Source organism: Piliocolobus tephrosceles, chromosome 21, assembly GCF_002776525.5.
Source record: "Piliocolobus tephrosceles isolate RC106 chromosome 21, ASM277652v3, whole genome shotgun sequence".
Classification (NCBI taxonomy): Eukaryota; Metazoa; Chordata; class Mammalia; order Primates; family Cercopithecidae; genus Piliocolobus; species Piliocolobus tephrosceles.
The window spans coordinates 2,216,465-2,242,960 of record NC_045454.1 but is presented as its reverse complement, the minus strand read 5'-3'; the positions used below and the strand labels follow the sequence as shown (position 1 = coordinate 2,242,960).

The following is a 26,496-nucleotide window of genomic DNA, read 5'->3' as shown; positions in this document are numbered from 1 at the left end:
TACTGTCTTTTGATGCACAAAATTTTAAAATTTGTATAAAGTCCAGTTTGTCTGTTTTTTCTTTTGTCTGTGTCATATTCGAGAAATAATCGCCATATCTGTGTCTGGAAGCTTTTGCCCTACGTTTTCTTCCAGGAGTTTCACACTTCGAGCCTTCCGTTTAGATCTTCAGTCCATTTTGCATGCATTTTTGTTTGTCGTATTGAGAGTCCAGATTTATTCTTCTGCCTGTGGCTGTAGATGGTATGTAATCTTCGCTAATCGTCTGTAATTATCTGAAAGGTGTATTAGTTCGGATACAATGATACTGTATTTGTCATTATCTCCTTGTGTGTAAAATGATACTGCCAGGTGCACATATGCTCATGAATTCTAGATCTTGGAGAACTGAATCTTGGTGTTCAAAAATTGTTCGTCCATTTAGTATTTTCTAGCTTGAGTGTTTCTCAATGCTGATACTTTTATACTATTAATACTTTGTTGGGTAAAAATTTGCCAGGCTTTTTCTTCTTCTATTTTACTTTTCTGTGTATTTTCTAGGATTCTCTTATAAACAACATATAGCAAGACTTTTATTCATCCAACGTGAGTCTATGTATTAGTGAGCAATTTTATTTCATTCATATGTGTTAAAATTATACTGAGGCCAGGCGCAGTGGTTCACGCCTGTAATCCCAGCACTGTGGGAGGCTGAGGCGAGTGGATCACGAGGTCAGGAGTTTGAGACCAGCCTGGCCAACATGGTGAAACCCTGTCTCTATTAAAAATACACACAAAAAAAGAAAATTAGCCGGGCATGGTGGCAGGTGCCTGTAATCCAAGCTACTTGGGAGGGTGAGGCAGGAGAATCACGTGAACCTGGGAGGCAGAGGTTGCAGTGAGCTGAGGTCATACCATTGCACTCTAGTCTGGGCAACAAGAGTGAAACTCCATGTCAAAAAATAATATAAAATAATATTATACATATATATGGTATTATTTTTGCCACCTGTCTCATTTTGTCTAGCATATATTTCTACTTCATTTCCTGTCCTTTACTGAATTGCAATGATTATCTGGAGGGTTTGTAATAGTAGGAAAGTTCACCATTCTGTTTCTGTCCGAGTTGTTAGTCTGCAAATGCTAACCTATAGTAAATCTAACTTTTTCCCTATCTACTGTAATTAGAAGGCGTATACCCCCAAACAAGACCAAAAAAATTTAACTTTTCTTTTATATCCTCTTCCTTTATTTTCATCTTCCTGAATATGATCATCTGTTCATTTTTTTATTATGAAAATTGGATTACACTATACTAAGTATGGGAAGGTTTGTAGAGCAAACAAACTCACAGAATGCTGGTAGGAATGTCAGTTATTATATCCAGAAGGGAAAATCATGGAGCATTATGTAGCAAACATGGTGACCCGTGTGTGCTGTTTGACCTATAGTTTATAAATCTAGAGAAATGTGTGCTTATATGCACCAAGCTACACAGAAACGCTTGTTCATGAGAGCATCATTTATGTCAGACAAAAACAAGACACTTAAATGGCAGCCAACTCTGCCATTCACATGAATTTGTTTGGAAAAAGATGAAGCTTCTTCCCTAGATGATGTTTGATGCAAGATGTGTATGATGCTATCAATAATTTTGAGCTGCTTTCGGCTGCTGAAACTTAACTCTGTAATCATATCATTCTTCTCCAGGTTTCATTTATTCTTTATTTTTGAGGATCTTTCTTTTCCCTCTGGAGACACGTGAGCTCACAGTCCTGGGGTGATATGGCAGAATCTTTTTTTTCGGATTTCGGCTTGTTGTGGTACCTGAAGGAGCTCAGAAAGGAAGAGTTTTGGAAATTTAAGGAGCTCCTCAAACAACCTTTGGAGAAATTTGAACTCAAGCCAATCCCCTGGGCTGAGCTGAAGAAGGCTTCCAAAGAAGACGTAGCAAAGCTGCTGGACAAACATTACCCAGGAAAGCAGGCATGGGAGGTGACCCTGAACCTGTTTCTACAGATCAGTAGGAAAGATCTCTGGACGAAGGCCCGGGAAGAGATGAGAAGTAAGTGCTGGATGAAGGGGTGAGGACCCGGGTGGGGGAAGGCTGGCGTACTGGGAACAAGGCGGTATCGTTGTTGAATGAGTGGCTGTCCCCTCCATCAGGTGAGAATGTGTGTGGGCCAAGGTGAAAGTTGAAGGCAGGAAAAGAGTTACAGGCCAGGGCCGTTGGTACGTGGGCCAGTGATGAACTGGGGACGGATGACTTCCTGATACAAATCGTTCACCTAAGGAGTGTCTCTCCATTTTCCCACCCCAAGTGGAGTCGTTGTTACAGGAGACAAGTGGCCAGCGAGTGTCTGCATTGCCAGGTCTACTGAGATGGAATTCTAGTTGCCTTCTTTTTTTTTTTTTTTTTTTTTTTTGAGACAGGGTCTTGCCATGTTGCTCAGGCTGGTCTTGAACTCCCATGCTCAAGCAATCCGCCAGCCTAGAGCTCCCAAACTGCTGGGATTACAGGAGTGAGCCACCATGCCTAATTGCCTGTCTTTGTTGACCAGACATGTACCAAGGAGTAGGTAGAATCTTAATATTTAGACAGTCACAGGCAGCGTATGTCCCGGTACTACAGGAAGCCCTCTTGCAAGCTTGTTTGGAGGTTCTGGTAGGGGTGCACAGCTTCTCTTCTGCCCGTGCCCGAAGAACAGTCGTCTTCTATGGGGGAAGGTTGTCATCGCCTTTGACCCAGGGCAGAGCTTCAGAATGGACGCACATGGAGCAGTGAGGGAGGAAGCAGACACCCGCCCAGCCGACCAGATCAGCCAATAGCCCTGGCGATCAGTGGGGTGACAGACATCACAGCCAGCTTGCCCTCCCGTCCTGGAAGCACTCTTTCTGCATAATGTCTTTTCATTCTCATCACAACCCAGGAAAGGTTTACAAGTGAGAAAACTGGACAAAACAATGTTCCCATGTGTTACGTGACTTTTCCAAAAGCGACAGATCTGACTCCAAACCAGCTCTACTGGACTCATTGATGGGGTCTCCACCCTCCTCTGCGGGGGATGCTTAGGAAAAGCTAAATATATTCCCTATTAGGTATCTAGTAATTAGCGTTTGTTTCTGATGATTGTTATCTTCTCCCTTTACTTTTGAGTTCAATCAACTTCTGTTACATTGATTTCTGTTTTGTTCACGTTTGTTCTTTGTGTTGGTAATTCTAATTTGAGACCTTATTTCATATCCCCGCATGCTTGAGGGTATTTTATTTGGTTTGGAATTGCTTGCTGTGTTTTTTGTTTTTTTGTGTGTTTTTTGTTTGTTTTTTGTTTCTTGTTTTTTGTTTTTTGTTTTTGAGATGGTGTCTTACTCTGTTGCCCAGGTTGGAGGGCAGTGGCGTGATCTTGGTTCACAGCAACCTCCGCCTCCCGGGTTCAAACGATTCTCCTGCCTCAGCCTCCCGAGCAGTTGGGATTACAGGTGCCCGCCACCACACCCAGCTAAGTTTTGTATTTTTAGTAGAGACGGGATGTCACCATGTTGGTCAGGTTGGTCTCGAACTCTTGACTTCAGGTGATCCACCTGCCTCGGCCTCCCAAAGTGCTGGGATTACAGGTGTGAGCCACTGCGCCTGGCAGTTTTCTTTATCTGTGTGGTTCGTGTCTTTGACTTTTCTGCTGATTCATGTTCTATGTTGGCGGATGAAAAAAATGACCGAGTCAATGTCTGAACTGAGGGTTTCTCACTTGAGACGCTAAGGTCCTAAATGTTATATTTCATCTCTAAGATACGACAATTCTTTTTTTTTTTTTTTTGAGACGGAGTCTCACCCAGTCGCCCAGGCTGGAGTGCAGTGGCTGGTCTCAGCTCACTGCAAGCTCCGCCTCCCAGGTTCACACCATTCTCCTGCCTCAGCCTCCCAAGTAGCTGGGACTACAGGCGCCCGCCGCCACGCCCGGTAATTTTTTGTGTTTTTAGTAGAGACGGGGTTTCACCGTGTTAGCCAGGATGGTCTCGATCTCCTGACCTCGTGATCCGCCCTCCTCGGCCTCCCGAAGTGCTGGGATTACGGGCTTGAGCCACCACGCCTGGCCGACATGAATATTTTTAAGGTGACCTTTTCATTGTAACAGAATGAGAGCAAGCCACTGAGTGCTGTCACCTGAGTTGCTGGAAATAGGGGTCAAAGGCTTCATTTTTCTTGCCTTTAATAAAAAAAAAACTTTAACATACAGATTTTATCTTTTATTAATTATATCTTTGATGCCTATATTTTTGGTACATCATAGATATACCACAAATAATGATAAATCATTGGGTTTTGTTTTTTGTTTTTTGTTTTTCTATTTTTTTTGAGACGGAGTCTCACTCTGTCACCAAGGCTGGAGTGCAGTGGCGCGATCTTGGCTCACTGCAACCTCCACCTCCTGGGTTCAAGCAATTCTCCTGCCTCAGTCTCCTGAGTGACTGAGACTACAGGCACTTACCACCACACCCGGCTAATTTTTCTATTTCTAGTGGAGACAGAGTTTCACCACTTTGGCCAGGATGGTTTCGATCTCTTGACCTCGCGATCCGCCCACCTCGGCCTCCCAAAGTGCTGGGGTTACAGGTGTGAATCATCAGTTTTAAATAACCTTGCTTATGAATTTTGTCTCAAAAAACCTTGGATGTCAGCAAATGTTTATTATGGGCAAATATAGAAAGTGAATAATACAATGATAAATACATTCAATTAAATAGCATAGGGTTTTGCCAGGCGCGGTGGCTCACGCCTGTAATCCCAGCACTTTGGGAGGCCGAGGTGGGCTGATCATCTGAGGTCAGGAGTTTGAGACCAGCCTGGCCAACATGGTGAGACCCTGTCTCTACTAAAAATACAGAAATTACCCACGTGTAGCGGCACACGCCTGTAATCCCAGCTGCTCGGGAAGCTGAGGCATGAGAATCACTAGAACCTGGGAGGCAGAAGTTGCTGTGAGCCAAGATCACACCACTGCACTCTAGCCTAGGCCACACAGTGAGACTCTGCCTCAAAAAAATATATATTTTTTTAAATAAATAGCATAGGGTTTTATGATGAAAAATGTGCATGAATTTAGAAAGATGTCCATAATATATTATTCAGTCAAAAACCATGTTTGAAAATAGTATATGCAGTATAATTCTACTGTAGAGAGAAAAATCGGGCAGAAGAAAAATACAGAGTAATACAGACACAGATTACGCTATGAGCCATGACTACATACATCGATGAAATTTTTGGAATGACTTTATTTCCTTTCTGTTTATCTGCATGGTTTTTTTTTTTAATTTAATTTTTTAATAGAGATGGAGTCTCACTACGTTGGCCAAGCTGGTCTCGGACTCCTGGCCTCAAGTGCTCCTCCTGCCTCAGCACTCCCAAAACGCTGGGATTACAGGCGTGAGCCACCGTGCCTAGCATGTATGTTTTAAATTGGAGACAGTTTTACAATATTAACTTTGTACGAAGACAGTCACTGCTCAGAGACTTAAATAACTCCTGTGCGGTGATGTTAAAGGGATATAGTGGAGGATAAAGTGGATGCTGTTCCCTCCTGTGGTGTCCACAGTTGGTGTGCAAGGAGAACAAAGACCATCGGTGGAACCGTCCTTGCCTTTGTGAGTGACCATAGGGCCCCTTTGCAGTCTACTTCCTTTCAGTCCCTTCCCCAGACTCAAAATTTTTCTGAAATTTGAAAACTCAGATTATAAACAGGATTTTAATTCTTCTCCCTTCCCCATTTCTCATCATTCATCAGATAAACTTTGCATAAAATATGCATTTTGTGTCTGGGCGTGGTGGCTCACGCCTGTAATCACAGCACTTTGGGAGGCTGAGGCGGGCAGATCACCTGAGGTCAGGAGTTCGAGACCAGCCTGGCCTACGTGGTGAAACCCCATCTCTACTAAAAATACAAGAATTAGCTGGACGTGGTGGCATGCGCCTGTAATCCCAGCTACTCGGGAGGCTGAGGCAGGAGAATCGCGTGAACCCAGGAGGCAGAGGTTGCAGTGAGCTGAGATGGCGCCATCGCACTCCAGCCTGGGGGACAAGAGCGAGAGTTCATCTTCAAAAAAAAAATATATATATATATATAATTTGTATATTTACATATATATAATTTGTATATTTACATATATATATATGTACTTTGCTGATAGGTGACCTGCTATCATCAGTTTAATTAAAGAGAATGCAGAAATTAGGGAAGATTATATAGACAAGACCAATTTTAGTGACAATTGATACAGTAAAATTTTTTTTGAGACAAAGTCTCAGGCTTTCGCCCAGGCTTGAGTGCAGTGGTGTAATGCTGGCTTATTGCAATCTCCACCTCCAAGGTTCAAGCAATTCTTGTGCCTCATCTTCCTGAGTAGGTGGCACCAGAGGCACGTACCACCACACCCAGCCTAATTTTTTTATTTTTAGTAGAGACAGGGTTTCACCATGTGGGCCAGCCTGGTCTTGAGCTCCTGGCCTCAAGTGATCCATCTACCTCAGCCTCCCAAAGTGCTGGGATTACAGGTGTGAGCCACCACACCCGGCCAAAATTCTTACGTTTCTAAATGTTGGCTTGCTAACAGCTCTCACTGCAAATACCAGAGGCAATCCTGGTTCTTAATCATCAGGATTAACAGAGACTGCCATCAAAAGACACCGAAGCCATTGTCATTTTAGGAGCATACATGAGCTGCCACTGAAGGGTGAAAGGAGTAAGCTCTTCGTGTCTGTCCTGCTGTATAGAGAAGGCAAAGCTGGCTGAGAATAGAAGGTGGCGTAGGATTTTGTTTCTAATAGTTGGAGTAACACTGGGTCCTTGAACGGAAACGCTCAAATCTCAGTTACTGTAACTGTTGACCAAAATGAAGTGACAGAAAGGCAGGTAAAAGCTGTAAAGACAGGTTGAAAGAATGATGGTTCTGGTGGGGCATGGTGTCTCACGCCTGTAATTCCAGCACTTTGGGAGGCCAAAGTGGGTGGATCGCTTGAGCCCAGGAGGTCGAAACCAGCCTGGACAACACAGTGAAATTCCATGTCTACAAAAAGAAAAAAAAACAAAACCCTACACCAAAAAACAAAAATTAGCCAAGTGTGGTGGCACATGCCTATAGTTCCAGCTACTTGGGAGGCTGAGGCAGGAGGATCACTTGAGCCTGGGAGGGGGAGGTTGCAGTGAGCTGACATTGCGCCACTGCACTCCAGCCTGGGCAACAGAGTGAGATCCCGTCTCGAAAGAAAAAACAAAGAAATTGATGGTTCAGGGGTGGATTTCCGAAATTGAGTACAGCCAGCGTGGGGCAAGAGAAATAACCTAGACTTAATGGCTTTCAGTCCAGCAGACATGGGACGTGCACCTGACCTCTGCTATCTATTCATCAGTCTAAATTAGTCCAGACACATACACTCAAACCGTTTTGGAAAGCAGAAAGAGGATGAATTTGAATGAGTGGTTGAGATGAAATGTGTGGGATCGGTAGTCATAGCCTCAGCCCTGACTCCCGGTAGAGCTTCAGCAAATGGTGGTGCTTTTGGATCCTCTACTGGGGAGATGCCACCCCCTCTTCCAGCTTGGAATATAATTCTCCAGCGTTCACACCTCACGGTGGCCATCACTCTGTCTAGGTTTCCAATTTGGTCATGTGTTTCCATGAACATGATTTCAGACAGATTATGATCCTAACAAAACTAAGTTAGCCAGCCTGGTTATCTCGATATGTACGTCAGTCTATGTGTGTTCCAAGTGAATCTTTAGGCATCATTCTGCCAACGAAGAGTCAAATTCTGTAATATATTTTAAAAGATTTATTCTGAGCCAAATATGAGTGACCATGGCCTGTGACACAGCCCTCAGGAGGTCCTGAGAACATGTACCCAAGGTAGTTGGGGTGCAGCTTGGTTTTATACATTTTTTTTTTGTTGTTTTTTGAGACAAAGCCTCGCTCTGTCACCCAGGCTGGAGTGCAATGGCACGATCTCTGCTCACTGCAACCTCCGCCTCCCGGGTTCAAGTGATGCTTGTGCCTCAGCCTCCCGGGTAGCTGGGATTACAGGCGCCCATCACCACGCCCGGCTAACTTTTGTATTTTTAGTAGAGACGGGGTTTCACCATGTTGGCCAGGCTGTTCTTGAACTCCTGACCTCAGGTGATCCATCTGGCTCGGCCTTCCAAAGTGCTGGGATTACAGGCATGAGCCACTGCGCCCAGCCCTGGTTTTATACATTTTAGGGAGACGTGAGACTTCAATAAGAAATACATTGGTTTGGTTCAGAAAGGTGGGACAACTGGAAGCCGGAAGCAGGGTGAGGGGGACGCTTCCAGGTTCTAGATGGGTTTAAAAATTCTTTGGTTGACGGCCGGAGGCAGAGCTTGCAGTGAGCTGAGATCACACCACTGCGCTCCAGCCTGGGCGACAGAGCAAGATTCCGTCTCAAAAAATAAAAAGAAAAGATTCTCTGGTTGACAACTGGTTGAGTTTATCTAAAGACCTGGGATCAAAGAAAAGGAAATGTCTGGATTAAGATAAAGGATTATGGAGATCCACGTCCTTACTTGCAGAGGAAGCTTCAGAGAGAATAGGTTGTAAAATGTTTCTTATCAGACTGAAAGCCTGTGTTTGTGTTAATGGAGAGGTATAATGAAGTGTGTCTGACCCCACTTCCCATCATGGCGTGAACCAGTCTCTCAGGTTAAATTTTAAAAGCACCCTGGCTTCAGATGGCTGGCGAGTATTAGAATTTTATTTTTGGTTTACAGTTCTGAGGAGTATAAAAGAATGAGTGCGTTTTTAACTATCTTACATCCTGTTCTCACAGATAAGCTAAACCCATATAGAAAGCATATGAAGGAAAAATTTCAACACATATGGGAGAAGGAAACCTGTCTTCAAGTCCCTGAGCATTTCTACAAAGAAACCATGAAAAATGAGTACAAAGAATTGAATGGCGCATATACTGCTGCGGCCAGACTGCACACTGTGGTCCTGGAAGGTTCCGATGGAATTGGAAAAACAACCCTTCTAAGAAAAGTGATGTTGGACTGGGCAGAGGGAAACTTATGGAAGGATAGGTTCACATTTGTGTTTTTCCTCAATGTCTATGAAATGAACGGTATCACAGAGACCAGCTTACTGGAGCTCCTCTCTAGGGACTGGCCTGAGTCTTCAGAGACGATCGAAGACATTTTTTCCCAGCCAGAGAGAATTCTGTTCATCCTGGATGGCTTTGAGCAACTGAAGTTTAACTTGGAATTTAAGGCTGACTTCAGTGATGATTGGAGGCGGCGGCAGCCAACGCCAATTCTCCTGAGCAGTTTGTTGCAAAAAAAGATGCTTCCAGAATCCTCGCTGCTTATTGCATTAGGAAAACTGGCTATGCAAAAACACTATTTTACGTTGCAGCATCCAAAACTCATAAAGCTCTCAGGATTCACTGAATCTGAAAAGAAGTCATATTTCTCCTACTACTTTGGTGAGAAGAACAAAGCCTTGAAAGTCTTCAATTTTGTGAGAGATAGTGGAGCGCTATTTATCTTGTGCCATAATCCCTTTATATGCTGGTTGGTCTGTACCTGTGTGAAACAGAGGCTAGAGAGGGGAGAAGACCTTGAAATAAACTCCCAAAACACCACCTCTTTGTATGCATCCTTCTTAACAAATGTATTCAAAGCAGGAAGTCAGAGTTTTCTGCCTAAGGTGAACAGAGCCCGACTAAAAAACCTGTGTGCTTTGGCTGCAGAGGGAGCATGGACATACAAGTTTGTGTTTTGCCATGAGGATCTCCGGAGGAATGGGTTATCGGAGACTGAGGGCTTGATGTGGGTGGGTATGAGTCTTCTCCAAAGGAGAGGGGACTGTTTTACCTTCGTCCATCTGTGTATCCAAGAGTTTTGTGCCGCTATGTTTTATTTGCTCAAACGACCCAAAGACGATCCTAACCCGGCCATTGGAAGCATAACTCAGCTTGTCAAAGCAAGTATGACTCAGCCTCAAACCCACTTGACCCAGGTGGGGATATTCACGTTCGGAATTTCAGCAGAAGAAATTGTCAGCATGCTGGAGACATCCTTTGGTTTTCCACTGTCGAAAGACCTACAGCAGGAAATAACCCAATGCCTTAAAAGTTTAAGTCAATGTGAAGCTGATAGGGAAGCCATAGGTTTCCAGGAATTATTCGTTAGTTTATTTGAAACTCAGGAAAAAGAATTTGTAACACAAGTGATGAATTTCTTTGAAGAAGTTTTCATTTATATTGGTAACATACAACATTTGGCAATAGCTTCATTCTGCCTGAAGCATTGTCGACGTTTAACGACACTTCGCATGTGTATGGAGAATATCTTTCCAGATGACTCAGGATGCGCGTCAGGGTGAGTGGTCTATTAATCCCCTGCCCCACGCACTACGCTTGGAGTTTGCTCTAGTGGCCTGTGGGTGTTTCATGGGCCTTATGCTGCTGTGCTTAAGAGCATGGAGGTTGGAGTCAGAAAGGCTTCCTTTCGAGCCTTGGCGCTACCATTTGTCAGCTGTGGGATCGTGAGCTGCAACTTCTTGAACTTTTTCCATTTGCATAAAGAGGAATAAAAGTTTTATCAACTTCATAGGACCCATGTGAGGTTAAGAGGCTAGCAGGAGTTTTTTCTTCTTTTCTTTTTTTTTTGAGATGGAGTCTTGCTCTGTCACCGAGGCTAGAGTGCAGGGGTGCGATCTCGGCTCACTGCAACCTCCGCCTCCTGGGTTCAAGCAACTCTCCTGCCTCAGCTTCCCAAGTAGCTGGGATTATGGGTGCCCGCCACCACGCCTGGCTAATTTTTGTATTTTTGGTAGAGACAGGGTTTCACCATGTTAGCCAGGCTGGTCTTGAACTCCTGAACTACTGAACTCAGGTGATCCACCCATCTCAGCCTCCCAAAGTGCTAGGATTACAAGCATGAGCCACCACACCTGGCCTTGCTTGCTTCCTCCCTCCCTCCCTTCCTTATTCTTTCTCTTTCTTTTTCTCTTTCTTTCCTTTTCTTTTCTTTTTTTTCCACCATTTTTATTGTTTTCAGACTGTGCTTCTTCCCCCTCCCTTCATAGCTTGTGCAGTATCCCCTGGTGACCCCACTGGGAGGGCACTCCTGGAAGTTCCTGCCTCGTTTGCTCTGCATTTTTTCCATACGCCTTTTCCCTCTGCTGATTTTGCCTTGTATTCTTCAGTCGGGTTCACGTTACCAGCTCATACGTTAGCTCTCAGACACATGCTGCTATTCGTGATAACGTTTTTGGATACAGTTCCCTGTTCACTGAGGGGTCACCAAATAACCCTTGTTCATAGAACAATCAAGTATTCTCATCTAAAAGAAGAGGAAATGGAAACAGAACAAGGTTGAATAGCTTGGCCAGGGTCACATAGTTACTAAATGTTTACACCAGAGTTTCATTCCAATCAATTACTCTTATCTCAGGATCCACTTTCTTTTTTTTTTATTTCCAACTTTTAAGTTCAGGGGATATATGTGCTGGATGTGCAGGTTTGTGACATAGGTGAACATACGTCATGGTGATTTGCTGCGCAGATCATCCCATCACCCGGGTGTTAAGGCCTACATCTCCTAGCTATTCTTCCTGATGCTGTCCCTCCTCCCAAGCCCCACATTCCAACAGGCCCCCGTGTGTGTTGTTCCCGTCCCTGTGTCCTTGTGTTCTCATCATTTAGCTCCTACTTATAAGTGAGAACATGCGGTATTTGGTTTTCTGTCCCTGCAGTCGTTTGCTAAGGATAATGGCCTCCAGCTCCATCCATGTCCTTGCAGAAGACATGAATTTGTTCCTTTTCATGACTGCGTAGTATTCCATGGTGTATATGTACCACATTTTCTTTATCCAGTCTATCATTGATGGGCATTTAGGTTGATTCCATGTCTTTGCTATTGTAAATAGTGCTCACTGTCTTTTTTTTTTTTTTTTTTCGAGACAGGGTCTTGCTCTGTTTCCCTAGCTTAGTGCAGTGGCATGATCATAGCTCACTTTAGTCTTGTACTCCTGGGTTCAAGTGATCCTCCCACCTCAGCCCCCAAATAGCTGGGACTACAGGTGTATGCCACCACACCTGGCTAATTTTTAAAATTTTTAATAGAGAAGGAGTCTTGCTATGTTGCCCAGGCCATTCTCAAACTCCTAAGCTCAAGCGATTCTCTTGCTTTGACCTCCCAAAGTGCTGGGATTACAGGCTTGAGCCACTCTGCCTGGCCAGGGCCTACTTTCTAACTATTATGTCATGTTGGCTCAGTTTACCTGGCTGACCTTCTCCCTGTTCAGGCCTGGGTGTCTGTCAGCTTTGAGGGGCTTTGGAAATGGTGTTTGTCCTGTTTTGAGAATGTCTTGAATTGAGTTTAGTCACTGGAGAATCACGATCTTGGTTCTCTCATAGTTACAATGAGAAGCTCGTCTACTGGCGGGAGCTTTGCTCAGTGTTCATCACCAACAAGAACTTCCAGATATTAGACATGGAAAACAGCAGCCTCGACGACGCCTCCCTGGCGATTCTCTGCAAAGCGCTGACTCAGCCTGTTTGTAAACTCCAAAAACTCATGTAAGTTTGATGTTAACCTGTCCTTTAAGCAAACGGCAGAGTTTCCTTCTCTCTCCTGTGGCCTTTTTGGAAGAAGAACAGTGCATAAATGCAGAGCCACAATCCAGTGTGTTAAATGCAGTAACATGCACACATATGTTTACTGCGGCACTATTCACAATAGCAAAGACTTAGAACCAACCCAAATGTCCATCAATGATAGACTGGATTAAGAAAATGTGGCACATATACACCATGGAATACTATGCAGTCATAAAAAAGGATGAGTTCATGTCCTTTGTAGGGACATGGATGAAGCTGGAAGCCATCATTCTGAGCAAATTATTGCAAGGACAGAAAACCAAACACTGCATGTTCTCACTCAGAGGTGGGAATTGAACAATGAGAACATTTGCACACAGGTTGGGGAACATCACACACCGGGGCCTGTCGTGGGGTGGGGAGAAGGGGGAGGGATAGCATTAGGAGATATACCTAATGTAAATGGCGAGTTAATGGGTGCAGCACACCAACATGGCACATGTACACATATATAACAAACCTTCACGTTGTGCACATGTACCCTAGAACTTAAAGTATTTAAAAAAAAAAAAAATGTAGTGACATGTAAAATGAAATCTAGTTGGAGGGCCTGAGAGTGAGCAGTCCTGCTTAGGGGTGACCTTTGCTTGGTTGTGGATGGATGAAGAATAGATGTTTCTCACGTGAGAAAGGAAGGGTGCTGAGGACAGACAGAAAAATAGCCTTAAATTTGTAAAAAAAAGAAAGAAAAATAATAAAGATAAGCATAATAGGTAGCATTTATAAAACAGAGTGCTGATGTGCAATATTTTCTTCGGTTTCTTTTAATCCTAATAAAGTTTTTGTTGTTACTTTTATACAAATAATATATGAGAGGATAGAAAGAGAGTTGTTCCCTGATATTTTACTTATCTTGATTTGCCTGGGCCATGCTGTTCTCTTTACCCCCATAAGTAAACATTGCTTCCAGGTTAAATTTAAGTCTTTCTTAAGCTTGAAAGGTCATGTCATCACGGAAGACTGTCTATGCTCCCAAAGCACCTTATATGTCTTTTTGGTAAGAGTTAGTGCATTGAATTATTAGCCCACATATTTGTGCAGAAAAAAGTTAACATAACAGTCTTTAGACTGCTGTCTCTAGAAAGGTCTGTTTGCTAGGTCGGTCCTCGGCTGACGTCTTGTTTGTTTGGTTTTTTGTTTTGTTGTGTTGTGTTGTTGTTGTTGTTGTTGTTCTGAGATGGCGTTTCGCTCTTGTTGCCCAGGCTGGAGTGCAGTGGTGTGATCTCAGCTCACCACAACCTCTGCCTCTCAGGTTCAAGCGATTCTCCTGCCTCAGCCTCCCGAGCAACTGGGATTATAGGCGTGCACCACCACATCCGACTAATTTTTGTATTAGTAGAGATGGAGTTTAACCATGTTGGCCAAGCTGGTCTCGAACTCCTGACCTCGTGGTCCGCCCACCTCAGCTTCCCAAAGTGCTGGGATTACAGGCGTGAGCCACCACACCCGGCCTGGCTGATGTCTGGAAATTGGACTTTGGGAGAGTTTCCATCAACCTAACTGATATGAATGGTTCACTGTTCCTGAACTGTACCAACACTGTGGTTTATACCGAATGTCTGGTTTCCTTCAGTGACTTTTGAATTTTGGCTCATGCTAGGCAGAGGGTGCCTATATGACAAGCTCCAGTAAAAACCACAGACATTCAGTCCTTCACGAGCTTCCCTGGTAGATGACGCTTCACATGTGTTCTCACATTTTGTTGCTGGAGGAATTTATTGTGTCCCGGTGATCCCACGGGGAGAGGACTCTTGCAAGCTTGTGTCTCGTTTTCTCTGGATTTTTCCTATGTTCCTTTTCCCCTTGGTGGTTTCTCCTTTGTATCCTTTTGCTGAAATAAATCGTAGCCATTGTATGACTGTATTGCAAGTCGTACGAGATCTCCTAGCAGGTCACCAAAGCCAGGAGTGATCTTAGGGAGTGCGGTGTTTCTCTGTTGACTAAACCTCCGTGATGGATGGGGATACCTTTACCCTCACGTCCTCAGCATCTAGAAAAATACAAAGCTTTGTACGGGCTCACTAAACATCCATTGAATGAATACGTGCTGAAAATAGTGAAGGAACTGACTCATAAAAGAATTTCTAAAGATCCCACATAGATAGTAAGAAGTGGACCTCACTGAACTTTTTTTTTCTGGAAAATATGTTAAAGTAGGGACTGGCTTGATTATAAGGCATGAGCAGTATCTGAATTTCAGTGTGATGTGAGGAATAGTAGCAAGGAAGAGGTGGTTAGTGGTCTTGCAATTAAGACATTTGTCGTTGATTTTTATTATATAAATTCAGTCTTAAAGCACAAGAAGTCATTGATGTTTAGATGAGATCAATGGCAATGTGAAGCAGAAGAACAGTAATCCGGATAAACCTGGGTGAAGGCGTGAATTAAGATGTACATGTCCTTCCTAGGAGTCTTAGGTTACAAAATGAGGATATCAGTGCTTCTTCACAGTCTTAATGACAGTGAGAATAAATCACTGATCTCTTATTTTAAAAATATATTTTTTTAATTAAAAAATTTTTTGTGACAGTCTTACTCTGTCACCCAGGCTGGAGTCCAATGGTGCAGTCTCAACGGTGCAGTCTCAACTCACTGCAACCTCCGCCTCCCAGGTTCAAGCAATTCTCCTGCCTCAGCCTTCCAAGTAGCTGGGATTACAGGTGCCCACCATCACACCTGGCTAATTTTGTATTTTTAGTAGAGATGGGGTTTCACCATGTTGGCCAGGCTGGTCTTGAACTCCTGACCTCATGTGGTCCACCCGCCTCAGCCTCCCAATTCATTGATATTTTACACAAAGTTCTTTAGTTCAGTGTCTAGTAAATATCATTAGATTCATTTTAAGTTGTCCAGGAATGATAGAGACAGTTTGGTCATTTCTCTTCTGAAGTATCTAGCCACATGTCTTGAAATTGAAAAATGGGCCGGGCGCGGTGGCTCACGCCTGTAATCCCAGCACTTTGGGAGGCCGAGGCCGGCGGATCACAAGGTCAGGAGATCGAGACCATCCTGGCTAACACGGTGAAACCCCGTTTCTACTAAAAAAATACAAAAAACTAGCCGGGCGCCGTGGCGGGCGCCTGTAGTCCCAGCTATTCGGGAGGCTGAGGCAGGAGAATGGCGGGAACCCGGAAGGCGGAGCTTGCAGTGAGCTGAGATCGCGCCACTCACTCCAGCCTGGGCGACAGAGCCAGACTCCGTCTCAAAAAAAAAAAGAAATTGAAAAATGTTCTTCCTTCTTTTTGGTTCTGTACATGAAATAATAAATGCAGTTGCTGAGACGAATAAAGAATCAGAAGCCAGGGCTCGTTCCTTCAACACCGATTTTAATGCCTCCCCAAGGTAGGGTTTAGGGAACGTTGGAGGTATCATCCAATTTCATCACTCACATGGAAAGGTTAGTTCAGATCCTGTTCTATTTGCTTTATCAACTTTTTTTTCCCTTATAGTTAAGGGAAAAGTTATACTTGAGAAAAAGTGATAATAGTTTCTGGAAGCAGAGTGGCGTCAGTAGAGGCTGAGAGAAGTAGATTGATTCCTTGGGTTACGTAGGGCAGACTAATCACAGACGGATCAGTATGTTCCAAGCACACATATCTCCAGCGTTCCTTAATCCCTAACCTTAGGGAGGCACTGGAGTTGAAGTTGAAGGAATGAACCCAGACTTCTGATTCTTTATTCGTCTCAGCAATTGTATTTTTTTTTTTTATCATTTATGTGCAGAAAAAGGAAAAAGTTGACAAGACAAAGAGTCAACAAATGGTATCATAATCAACTCTTCTATTTTAGGTTCCCCCTTTTCCTTGAGGTTGATTATCCTGAAATGGTGATGATTCCTGATTACAGGTTCATCTTTGTGACTGTTTTCCCACCATATTGTCTGTTGACTGGATTGTTTGCTGCTGGCCGATGGTTGACGTTCACTACAGCTGCCTGGTTAACTAATCCCAGTGCTTTCATTAATGTGATGTGGTGGCTTGAGGGCCGGATCTTCCCGTCTTTTGTGCCACCTGCCTTTCTCACAGGTGTCTCCAGATATCAAGGGGTTTCCTTGTTTTTCTTTTTCTTTTATTTATTTATTTATTTTTATTTTTATTTATTTTTTTTGAGACAGAGTCTTGCTTTGTCTCCCAGCCTGGAGTGCAGTGGCAAGATCTGGGCTCACTGCAAGCTCCACCTCCTGGGTTCAAGCAATTCTCCTGCCTCAGCCTCCCCAGTAGCTGGAACCACAGGTGCCCACCACCGCGCCCGGCTAATTTTTTGTGTTTTAGTAGAGACGGGGTTTCATCATGTTGACCAGGGTGGTCTTGAACTCCTGAACTCAGGCAATCCACCCATCTCGGCCTCCCAAAGTGCTGGGATTACAGGTGTGAGCCACCGTGCCTGGCCTGGATTCTCTGTTTTCCTGTGGCAGCACTTCCACCTGTCAGTTGTACCAGACTCTGCTCACTGGCTGCGCAGATCCCTGTACATCTCCCGTCCCTGTCACCAGCTCTTGGCTTCCTTTATCTCTGGCAGGTGGTACCTGGGTGTTGCTGGTATATTTAGGGGATCACTCTGCCCACAGTCCCCACAGTTCCCCCAGCCTGCCGTTTCCCTCTGTGATCTGCCCTTATCTGTCTTTTGATTTTGGTCCACTCAAAATTCCCATTCTAGTTTTTGAACACGGTAAAATATTTACTTTTAAAATTCTCCATCATTTCTTAAAGTTGACTAGGAGAGAAATCAAGGTGTCCTCATCTGTTCTAATACCAGGAGTCATATAGAGCAAGTTTTACGTGTCATGTATTTATTCTTACGTGTGTCTGGTTTGTAAATACACATTTATCAGGCTCATAAATACATATATATTTCTGGTTTATACATAAATTTTGTCTGGATTATAAGTACATATTCTGGTTTCATATTTATCTGGTAAATATATATATCTGGTTTATAAATACATATTTGGTTTGCAATTACATATTTGGTTTATAAATACACATATATGGCTTATACATGTAGATATTAAAATAAAAGCCAACGTGAATTGGCCGTGTTCCAGGCATTACAGTAAACGCTAATTTCTTTTTTTTCGGTGACAGAGTTTCGCTCTTGTTGCCCAGGCTGGAGTGCAGTGGCGCAATCTCAGCTCACTGCAACCTCCGCCTCCTGGGTTCAAGTGATTTTCCTACCTCAGCCTCCTGAGTGGCTGGGATTACAGGCACACACCACCATGCCCAGCAGATTTTTTGTATTTTTAGTAGGGACGGGGTTTCGCCTAGTTGGCCAGGCTGGTCTCGAACTCCTGACCTCACATGACCTACCTGCCTCGGCCTCCCAAAGTGTTGGGATTACAGGTGTGAGTCACCATGCCTGTCCTTAAATGCTAATTTCTTAATCACCATGACCATATCTGTGTATTTCATGAAGAGACTGGGCCACACAGCCATTAGGTCATTTGCCCAATCTTGCAAAAGCAACAAGGAGAAAAGCAAAACATCAAATCCAGTTTCCTGTAACGCTGGAGCCAGAGTTTTTTGACACTACATAACACCGTCTCCTTTATTTAAAAAAAAAAAAAAAATCTTAGTTTTAAAACAGAAATGGGTTCTTTCCTTGGGTAACACAGTTTTGCTTGGAGCATTAATTCAGATATGTGTGTGTCTATTTTATGTGAGGCATTAATCTCAGAATTCAAAGAGGTACAAGTGTAGTTTGTTCCCGTCCCCATGGGGCTCGGTTTAACATGGGAATCATCGGACTCATTTTCCTTATATGTTTGCTGTTAGGTAGAAGTGGAGGGGCTAGGGAGAAACGGGAAAGTTCTAAGCAGCTTGAGCCTCTGTGCTGTCTGGTGTCTGAAGACCCCATCGAGAAATAATTTATGGCCAGGAGTAACCAGAATTCCAGAAACGGCGTGGTGAGGCCCAGCGTTCAGGGCAGGAAGATTCGTACAACAGGTGTCTGGCTTTGTGCTGGGATCTCATTGCGTGACGCTATTTTCTGTTTTAATCTTTTGCAGATTTACTTCTATGCTTAACTTTGGACATGATTCAGAATTATTTAAGGCAGTTCTTCACAACCCTCACCTGAAACTTCTGAGCCTGTATGGCACCAGCCTCTCCCATACTGACGTCAGGCACCTATGTGAGACGCTGAAACATCCAATGTGCAAGATAGAAGAGCTGATGTAAGTCCGGGCTGTTCATGCCGAGTGGTGTTGCTTTCCAAGGTGGGCTTTGCGGTTTGAATATTCCTGTTCTCCTTCCTGGAAGGTCATTGCTTTAGTCTTCGTCTATCTTGTTTTTCATCTTTTGAATTTCAGTCTCTCTTGTAAGGTGAAGGTAGATTCTGCCTGGCAAGGCCTCCTCTCAGAAGGTTTATTTCCGCCCTCCCATCTCCCATCTCTCGTACTCACTTTAATTACTTTTTTTTTTTTTTTTTTTTTTTTTTTGGAGACAGGGTCTCACTCTGTTGCCCAGACTAGAATGCAATGATGCGATCTTGGCTCATTGCAACCTCAGCCTCCGGGGTTCAAGCGATCCTCCCATCTCAGCCTCCCGAGTAGCTAGGGTTACAGGTGCATGCCACCACACCTAGCTGATTTTTGTGAGTTTTTGTAGAGATGGGGTTTCACCATATTGCCCAGGCTGATTTTGCACTCCTGGTCTCAAGCGATCTGCCCCGCTTGACCTCCTAAAGTACTGGAATTACAGTACTTCACACGAGCCACTGCACCCAGCCTCATCTCATGGACACCTCCCTTGATACTTCCTGGTTCTGCCTTCAACCAACCAGGCCAAAACAAGAACATCATTTTTTCCCCCCTAAAGATATTTATAGAGACTTAAAACTGAAGTACATTAATAATCACAAGTGTGATTGTCTGATTTGGCAGTTGACAGTGTTAAAGTCGGGGAAAAATGACTTGCCCAAAGTCATTTCTTCCTCTTGAAAATTGTCAGGGTGGCCCCTGTCCTAATTGGGTGATTTCTAGGCAGAGCAAATCTATCTTTCTTTTTTATTAGTATTATACCTTAAGTTCTAGGGTACATGTGCGCAACGTGCAGGTTTGTTACATAGGTATACACGTGCCATGTTGGTGTGCTGCACCCATCAACTCGTCATTTACATTAGGTATTTCTGCTAATGCCATCCCTCCCCCAGTACCCTCCCCCATGACAGGCCCCGGTGTGTGATGTTCCCTGCCCTGTGTCCATGTGATCTCTTTGTTCAGCTCCCACTTAGGAGTGAGAACATGCGGTGTTTGGTTTTCTCTTCTTGTGTTACTTTGCTGAGAATGATGGTTTCCAGTTTCATCCACGTCCCTGCAGAGAACATGAACTCATCCTTTTTTATGGCTGCATAGTATTCCATGGTGTATATGTGCCACATTTTCTTTATCCAGTCTATCGTTGATGGACATTTGAGTTGGTTCCAAGACTTGGCTGTTGTGAACAGTGCCGCGGTAAACATACGTGTGCGTGTGTCTTTATACTAGAATGATCACTGGCCAATCTGTCTTTCCAAAGAGAACAAAGGAAAGTCATTGAGGCAGCAATCGATAAAATCAGCCCAGGCCAGGCACGGTGGCTCACGCCTGTAATCCCAGCACTTGGGGAGGCCAAGGTGGGCAGATCACAAGGTCAGGAGATCAAGACCATCCTGGCTAATACAGTGAAACCCCGTCTCTACTAAAAATACAAAAAAAAATTTAGCCAGGCATGGTAGCAGGCACCTGTAGTCCCAGCTACTCAAGAGACTGAGGCAGGAGAATGGCGTGAACCTGGGAGGCGGAGCTTGCAGTGAGCTGAGATCGTGCCACTGCACTCCAGCCTGGGCGACAGAGCGAGACTCTGTCTCTAAATAAATACATACATACATACATACATAAAATTAAAAAATAAAATAAAATTAGCCCATTAAACCCACCAAGAGAATATGCTCTTCTCTCTCCCAGTTCACTGTCTTTTCTTTGCAGTAGCCGTCAAAAATGTGATTGACAGATTCATCTATACTCAGGTCATTTTATGCATCCAGACTCATCAGGAGAAAGAGGCAGGTTCTCTGAATAAGGGTTGTTTGAGCTTATAGAACTGCTGTAGATCTCATTCCTCATTCAAGCTGTTTCCATATCACGGCAACCTTTTTTTTTTAACTTCTACTCTAAGTTTCTCTTCTCGGGGGAAAACTTTCAGAATTCCATTGTATTTTGCTCCATTTCATAATTATGTTATTTGCATAGAGTTTTATCTATTATACATTAACATGAGGATTAGCATAATGATAGACATAATGTAGCTGCAAATGTTACCTTTTGGGGTAAACTAACTATTCTTCATTTACTTCAATGTGGTATTGGTGGTGGAAGGTCTTCAAAATCAGGTTCTCTCCAGCTCAGTAGTTCTCAGTAGGGGGAATTTTGTCCCTTAGGGAATGTCAGTGTTTAGAGACATTTTCAATGGTCACGGTTGAGTGGGGAGGGTGCTGCTGGCATCTGGTAGACAGAGACCAAGTGTTTGCACGCTGCTGACAGACATACCCGAGACTGGGCAATTTACAAAAGGAAGAGGTTTATTGGACTTACTGTTCCATGTGGCTAGGGAGGCCTCACAATCGTGGTGCAAGGTAAAAGGCACATTTCACATGGCGGCAGACAAGAGAAAAGAGCTTGTGCGGAGAAAAGAGCTCGCCTTTGTAAAACCATCAGATCTTGTGAGACATACACACCGTCATGAGAACATTCTAGGAAAGACCTACCCGCATGATTTAATTATCTCCCACTGGGTCCCTCCCACAACGCATGGGAATTATGGGAGCTACAGGATGAGATGTGGGTGGGGACACAGAGCCAAAGCATATCGCTAAGGACAGCTCCCCAATAACAAAGGATTATCTAGTCCAAAATGTCAGTAGTGCTAGCCTGTGAAGTGCCCTAGGAGAGACGAGAGTGATGCTTCTCTTCTGGTGGTGGGAGGGGGTCAGCTTGGCTAAAACAGACCAGGGTATTTGCCTAAATCCAACCCAGGGGCTCTTGTGCTAGGAAAAAACCATCCAATACTATGCAGTGGCCCTGGACAAGCATTTTTATGGATACCACACCTTAATTCATGTGTGTCTGGAAACTCTTATGACAAACACCTGTTTCTCCATGTCGGTCGTTTTACTTTGTCATTGTTGTTGTTTACTTTTTATTGAAAGATTATTACACTCCCAGGAAATTACAAAAACAGTACAGAGAAGTCCCACGTACCAATCATCCCCCAGCTTCCACCAAAGGTAACATCTTACATAACAATAGTGCATTCTTAAAACTAGGAAATTTTACTAATGAAATGTACAAAGCTGTTTTTAAAAATATGCTTTTGGCCGGGCGCAGTGGCTCAAGCCTGTAATCCCAGCACTTTGGGAGGCCGAGATGGGCGGATCACGAGGTCAGGAGATCGAGACCATCCTGGCCAACATGGTGAAACCCCGTCTCTACTAAAAAATACAAAAAACTAGCCGGGCGAGGTGGCAGGCGCCTGTAGTCCCAGCTACTCGGGAGGCTGAGGCAGGAGAATGGCATAAACCCGGGAGGCGGAGCTTGCGATGAGCTGAGATCCGGCCACTGCACTCCAGCCTGGGCGACAGAGCGAGACTCCGTCTCCAAAAAAAAAAATGCTTTTATGAGACTTCCAGTGAAACTAGACTTAATCAGTATCTTTTAGGCAGAGGCTTCACCAGATTATACGCCTATGAAATGAACGCGTTCCACTTATCCTGTTTTCTTACCAACACCTGAGGGTGTTGATCTTTTCAAATCCATTCTGCTTAGGGCATAATATCTGAGTGGGTTTAATTTGCATTTGTCTAATGACTAATAATATGAGCGCCTTTTCATCTGTTTGACTTTCTGGGCTTCCTGTTGTGGTATTTCTGACATGCTGGTGTAGCCCGTTGTTTTATTGAGTTGTCTTTTTCTCATTGATTGACAGGTGTTTTTTCTCTCTTGTGGAATGAATTCTAGGTCAAATCTGTGCATTGCAAATATCTTCTATGTGGTTTGGTTTTCCACATGCTTAATATCCTCTTTGAATTAAGAGAGATTCTTTATGAAAACTGAATGTATCTCTTCATGTTCAACTGCTTTTTGTGTTTGTTTAGGCAATTGTTGCCAGGCTTGGTGGCTTATGCCTGTGATCCCAGCACTTTGGGAGGCTGAGGCAGGAGGATCGCTTGAGGCCAGGAGTTGGAGACCAGCCTGGACAATATAGTGAGATCCCCGTCTCTAAAAACAAAACAAAACAAAATTATCTAGGTATGGTGGTGGATGCCTGTAGTCCCAGCTACTCAGCAGGCTGACGCAGGAGGATCTCTTGAGCCCAAAGGTCCAAAGTTGCTGCAGTGAGCTGTCATCACGTCACTGCACTCCAACCTGAGTCACTGCACTCCAAGCCCAAAGTCATAAGAATAACTTCCAATGCATTTCTCTCTAAAAGTCTTATTTTACCATGCACAACTGGGGCTATGATCTACTTTGAATGAATGTTTCTGTGTAGTATAAAGTCAGGGTTTTTTTTTAAATTTTCACATACGAACACAGAGTGCTGTTGGAAGATGACTTTTTCTCAAGTGAACAGCAGTAGTTATCGTTATAAACCAGATGACCACGGTGTATTTGAAACCAAAAATATCTGTTTTGATTTTATTTTTGTAGATTTTTTTCACCCATCCATCAGAGAATTGTAGGTTTTCACTGTTTTCTTTCTTTTGTTCTTTTATATGTTAAAGATGTAATTCCATCCCATTCAGGCTTCCATGCTTTTTCTCATTGTAGCCATCAGTATATTTCGTCCTATTGTAGGCAGTGTGCTCCATGTGTCTTGTCTCTGGCTAATTTTAAGGGTTTTTTTTTCTTCCCTCATTGGGCGTGGTTTTGGTCTTTCTTTGTGTTTATTGTGCTTAAAAATTCACGGAGCTTCCTCCATTTGTGGATGAATGTTTGCACAGGCTTCTGAGAACCCTTTACCATGATCTCTATCTTTAAATATTGCTTCTGCTCCATCTTCTCATTTCCTCTTGGTCTGAGAGGAGAGATCCCCATCATACTTTCAATCAAGAGGCTTGAAGAATGAGGAGCTTTCTGTGTGGTACAGAAGATAATCTGATATAGGCATGCAGTAAGTAAGAAAAAAGAAAAGACCCAGGAGCTTTTTAAAAAATTATCACAATGGGGAGCAAACAATCCATGCATAAAAACTTGCAGGTGCATTCCCCTTTGAGTCGGATGGAGAAGAGAGATATGAAGGCGGCCAGGGGCCGGGCGTGGCTCACGCCTGTAATTCTAGCGCTCTGGGAGGCCAAGGCGGGTAGATCACTTGAGCTCAGGAGTTCGAGACCACCCTGGCCAACATGGTGAAACCCCATCTCTACTAAAAATACAAAAATTAGCTGGATGTGGTGGCGGGCGCCTGTCATCCCAGCTAGTTGGGAGGCTGAGGTGGGATCTCAGCTCACTGTAGCCTCTACCTCCTGGGCTCAAGCAATCATTTATTAAATGTAATTGTTTTCCTGAGGTCTGTGATCCACTTTAGCAAATCTAACTCTAGGAAGAGTTTAACTTTAGCAAATCTAACTTTAGCAAGTCTTAACTCAAGGAAGGGGTCATGGGAACCCCCATGTACAGCCGGTTGGTCAAACACAGGCAGAGCAATCCAGTACCTGCAACTGGCATCTGAAGTCAAGGGAGGTCTCATGGGACTGAGCTCCTACCGTACGGGATCTGACTCTCGATTTAATAAATGATCTGAAAGATACAAATGTGCAGCCAGATGGAGACAGACACAGGATGAGATCTGGAAGGGTCCCGAGTGTGAAGGGGGCCTGCCCCTGCACACCTGTGGTTATTTCTCGTCAGGTGGAGACGACAGACTGAGAAAAGAAACAAGACACAGAGACAAAGTATAGAGAAAGAACAGTGGGCCCAGGGGACGGGCACTTAACGTGCGTGCGAGGACCCGCACTGGCGCTGGTCTCTGAGTTCCCCCAGTATTTATTGATCATTATTTTTTCTATCTCGGCGAGGGGAGAGTAGCAGGGCAACAGGTAGGGAGAAGGTCCGCAGGGAAACATGTGAACAGAGGAATCTGTGTCATGAATAAGTTCAAGGAAAGGTACTGTGCCCGGATGTGCACGCAGGCTAGCTTTATGTTTCTGTTTACCCAAACATCTCAGTGTAGCAAAGAGTAACAGCAGTATTGCTGCCAGCATAGCTCACCGCCAGCCACAGGGCGGTTTTCTCCTATCTCAGAATAAAAGGAATGGTCGACTTCACACCAAGACATTCCATTCCCAGGGACGAGCAGGAGACGGAAGCCTTCCTCTTACCTCACCTTCAAAGAGGCCTTGCTCTGTCACTTGTCAGCACAGACCCTTTATGGGTGTCGGGCTGGGGGATGTAAGATCTTTCCTTTCCCACGAGGCCATATCTCAGGCTGTCTCCGTGCGGGGAAACCTTGGACAGTACCCAGGCTTTCTTGGGCAGAGGTCCCGGTGGCTTTCCGAGTGCATTGTGTCCCTGGTTAATTGAGAATGGAGAAGGGCGGTGACTTTTACCAAGCATACTGCCTGCAAACATACTGTTAACAAGGCACATCCTGCACAGCCCTAAATCCCTTAAACCTTGACTCAATACAGCACATGTTGCTGCGAGCACAGGGTTGGGGCTAAAGTCACAGGTTCATGGCATCTCAAAACAGAACAATTTTTCTTAGTACAGATCAAAATGGAGTTGCTTAAGTCTTCCTTTTCTACGTAGACACAGTGACAATCTGATTTCTCTCTTTCTTTTCCCCACACGAGCATAGGAGCATCTGTCCCTGTGGAGCTGGGGTGTGGCGTGTGGACGTGTTTGCCAACCTGGGCGCTCTCTCAATGATATCCTTTTAGGATTTTTATGGAGCCTTCATCACACAGGCATAATCGATGATCAGCTCTGTGTCTAACCCCTCTAAGGGAGTGTCAGGTTTGGGTTAAGTTTTAGGACGCCCATTTAGTGGCTGCGGAAGAGCTGCCCAATATGGGGGGCGAGCTGCCTTCTCGCCTCTGGTCACAGAAGCATGTTGCACTGAGTGTGTGAAAGTAGGAAAAAAACAGTTTGGTTTTTCCTATTTCTGGAAGTGCTATTGACAGAGAGTCAGATTTATTGAGTTCTGGATACTCCTTTGTTGCAGGGTCTGTCCTGTTCACTGAAGGATGTTCAACAGCATCCCTGAGGGCCTCCATTGTGACGGCCAGTAGTCTACCTAGACATTTCCACGTGTCTCCCTTAGGGCAGATCACCCCAGGCGGTGCGAAGCATAGGCTTAGACGTTTTTCCTAACTTCAGTGCAAACCACGGGATTAATGAGGGAGTCATGTCGTTTACATTTGCACTTTTTAAAAGTTTGTAATATGGCCGGGCGTGGTGGCTCATCCCTGTAATCCCAGGACTTTGGGAGGCCAAGGTAGGCAGATCTCTTGAGGTCAGGGGTTCGAGGCGAAACCCCCACCTCTATTAAAAATACAAATGAGGCCGGGCGCGGTGGCTCAAGCCTGTAATCCCAGCACTTTGGGAGGCCGAGGCGGGCAGATCATGAGGTCAGGAGATCGAGACCATCCTGGCTCACACGGTGAAACCCTGTCTCTACTAAAAATACAAAAAACTAGCCGAGCAAGGTGGCGGCGCCTGTAGTCCCAGCTACTCGGGAGGCTGAGGCAGGAGAATGGCGTGAACCCGGGAGGCGGAGCTTGCAGTGAGCGGAGATCGCCCTACCGCACTCCAGCCTGGGCGACAAAGCGAGACTCCATCTCAAAAAAAAAAAAAAAAAAAAAAAAAA

The 26,496-nt window shown here is 44.4% G+C and overlaps 1 protein-coding gene across 1 annotated transcript in view; it reads left to right on the top strand.

Moving 5' to 3' along the window:
• Nucleotides 1–1,742: 1,742 nt before the first annotated feature.
• NLRP9 (NLR family pyrin domain containing 9) overlaps nt 1,743–26,496 on the top strand; it is a 33,738-nt gene continuing 8,984 nt past the window's right edge. The window contains exons 1-4 of the mRNA XM_023184456.3: nt 1,743–2,044; nt 8,819–10,370; nt 12,413–12,574; nt 18,660–18,827. Of these exons, the coding sequence (XP_023040224.2) occupies nt 1,765–2,044; nt 8,819–10,370; nt 12,413–12,574; nt 18,660–18,827 (2,162 nt within the window). The 5' untranslated portion in view covers nt 1,743–1,764. The remainder of the gene's footprint in view (nt 2,045–8,818; nt 10,371–12,412; nt 12,575–18,659; nt 18,828–26,496) is intronic.